At 63.4% G+C, this 2,364-nt stretch overlaps 1 protein-coding gene across 1 annotated transcript in view; it reads left to right on the top strand.

Moving 5' to 3' along the window:
* The first annotated feature begins 1,529 nt into the window (after window positions 1-1,529).
* GPR132 (G protein-coupled receptor 132) overlaps window positions 1,530-2,364 on the top strand; it is a 2,855-nt gene continuing 2,020 nt past the window's right edge. The window contains exons 1-2 of the mRNA XM_010849515.1: window positions 1,530-1,962; window positions 2,214-2,364. Coding sequence (XP_010847817.1) covers window positions 1,779-1,962; window positions 2,214-2,364 — 335 coding nt within the window. The 5' untranslated portion in view covers window positions 1,530-1,778. The remainder of the gene's footprint in view (window positions 1,963-2,213) is intronic.

The raw sequence follows: 2,364 nt of genomic DNA, 5'->3' as shown, positions 1-2,364 counted from the left end.
TCGCTCCCCCACGTACCCCCGGCCCCTGTGCTGGGTGCTGCCAGCTCTCGTGTGGGGAACTGACGCCTGGGTCTGGTGACTTGCCCACACCCTCCGTCGGCACATGGAATGAAACCCACGTCCCAGGGGGTTAGGGTGGGGGTGGGGCCCCAGAGAAGGGACCGGCTCACAGACATCCGGATGGCCGCTGCCAGAACAGAAAGACCCAGCGTGGTTGAGGATGTGGAGACGGCAAATGGAGCAGCTGCCGTGGAAACCGTCTGGAGGGTCCTCAGAAAGCTACCGAGGGGCTCATCACACCAGCCAGCAATACGCACTCAAAGGAAGTGAACGCACGTGTGGAGAAGGCATCGCACACCCGTGGTCATAGCAGCCTGTGTCCCTGGCCAGGGGAGTGGAGACGCGCCTGTGGTCTAGCCACAAGCGACTCTGAGCTGCCCTGAGAAGGACCCGTGGCTCTGAGGATGCAGGGCCCAGTCATAGGACACATTCTCTCTGTAAAATCTTATTTGTTGTTTATGTTTGACTGCTGAGTCTTCGTTGCCACGCATGGGCTCCTCTAGTTGCGGAGCACAGGCTCCAGAGTGGGCTCAGCAGGCGTGGCCCCCGGGCCTCGCTGCTCAGCCGCACACGCCATCTTCCCAGACCCGGGACCGGGGCCGTGTCCCCTGCATGGGCCGGCGGATTCTCAACCACTGGACCACCGGGGATGTCCAAGGTCACACTCGTTACCGTGCACTCCTAGGAGGGGCTGGGGGTTAAATCAGGACAGAGTTTCAGTTTTGCGAGATGAGAAAGCTCTGCAGATGGACGTGGTGAAGGCCGTACGGCAGCGTGAAGGCGTTTTGTGCCACAGAAGCAGACGTGTGGAGGGTTAAGATCGCCACTTTTACCTTATGTCTGCTGCTACGTCGCATCAGGCGTGTCCGACTCTGTGCGACCCCATAGACGGCAGCCCACCAGGCTCCCCCGTCCCTGGGATTCTCCAGGCAAGAACACTGGAGTGGGTTGCCATTTCCTCCTCCAGGAGATCTTGCCAACCCAGGGATCAAACCTGGGTCTCCTTCATCTCCTGCACTGCGGGCGGGTTCTTTGCCGCTGAGCCACAGGGGAAGCATGGCTCTCCTCCCGCCTTCACAGCCGGCCACGGCGAGACGCCCACGGTCATGCCAGCTTTGGGATGTGCCGAGGTTTCTTTGGCCATTGGAAAGGCCTGTGGAAGGGCCCAGGGGTCTTCAACCTCGACTGTAAGTAACCAAAGAGTCTTCACGCCTCAGGGATCACCGGGCTACAGAAGCGAGAGCCACGTTCTGCACCATCACTGGGGCCGCCCCGCCCTGTGCAGCCCACTGTCCAGTCCCTTGGCTGGGTACCGGGGCCACCCTTGCCAGAGGCCACTGCATCCAGAGAGGCCTGTCTGCACCTGGGCACTGCCCGCAGCTCCCGCTGACCTCAAGGGGCTGCTCCATCTCCATTGTGCACTCTTGGAGAACCAGGCCTTTACACGGACAGCACCTCCACAGGCCAGGCTCACATTCTTCCTGCTCCCAACAGGGACCCCAAAGCCCGGGGGGCGTTCGCTCCCTGTGCCAACCCGCCAGCCTCGGCACGGTCCCAGCGCGAGCCCTGCAGAGCCCCAGGGACGCCTCCAAAGGACAGTGTGAGAGCACAGCTGAGCCGACGGGGTGGAGGAAAGAGGAAAGTGGGGGGCAGTGTGGGCACTGGGCGTCCTGGTGTCTCCGGGTCCCTGCACGTGCTGTGGGCCGGGGTGTCCCGTGATGACGGACAGCGGCGACTGCCCCGCGTGCCTGAGTCAACGGAAGACACGGCCAGGCCCAAGCTGTCGGAGCTGGTTTTATATTCCGCGACTGATTCTGCCTGTCTGTTTCCCGAGGGGACGTGGACCCACCCACAGAGGGTGGATGTGGGTTTTGAGTCAGGACCTGCCCAGGGATTCCAAAGGTCAGCGCCTCCCCTTGGGAGGACGGCCCCCCTCCACTCAGGAAATGCCCCCAGGTGACGCCCCACTAGCTATACGCGCACAGCTGCTGCCAGACAGGAGAGAAAGCCGGGCTGTGGGAGGGTCTGCGGGCCGTGCGTTGTGGGAGTGGGCCCTCCCTGCGAGACTCCGCGTGCTCGGAGGGTCGCTCCAGGTGATCTGATCCACGTGGTCTGCAGCCATGCCCGCCCTCACGCTTGTCTGTGCCCCGCAGGAAACACCACGCTGGAGACCGGCCCTGCGCTGGGGGCCCTGTCGACGGGCGGGTCTCCCCACACATGCGACGTGCCCTTCGACGAGAGCAGGGTGCTCCTGGTGACCGTGTACAGTGGCGTGTGTGCGCTGGGCCTGCCGGCCAACGGCCT

Source organism: Bison bison, unplaced genomic scaffold, assembly GCF_000754665.1.
Source record: "Bison bison bison isolate TAMUID 2011002044 unplaced genomic scaffold, Bison_UMD1.0 scf7180017850922, whole genome shotgun sequence".
Taxonomy (NCBI): domain Eukaryota; kingdom Metazoa; phylum Chordata; class Mammalia; order Artiodactyla; family Bovidae; genus Bison; species Bison bison.
The sequence above is the reverse complement of the archived record's forward strand: the minus strand, read 5'-3'. Positions and strand labels throughout refer to the sequence as shown.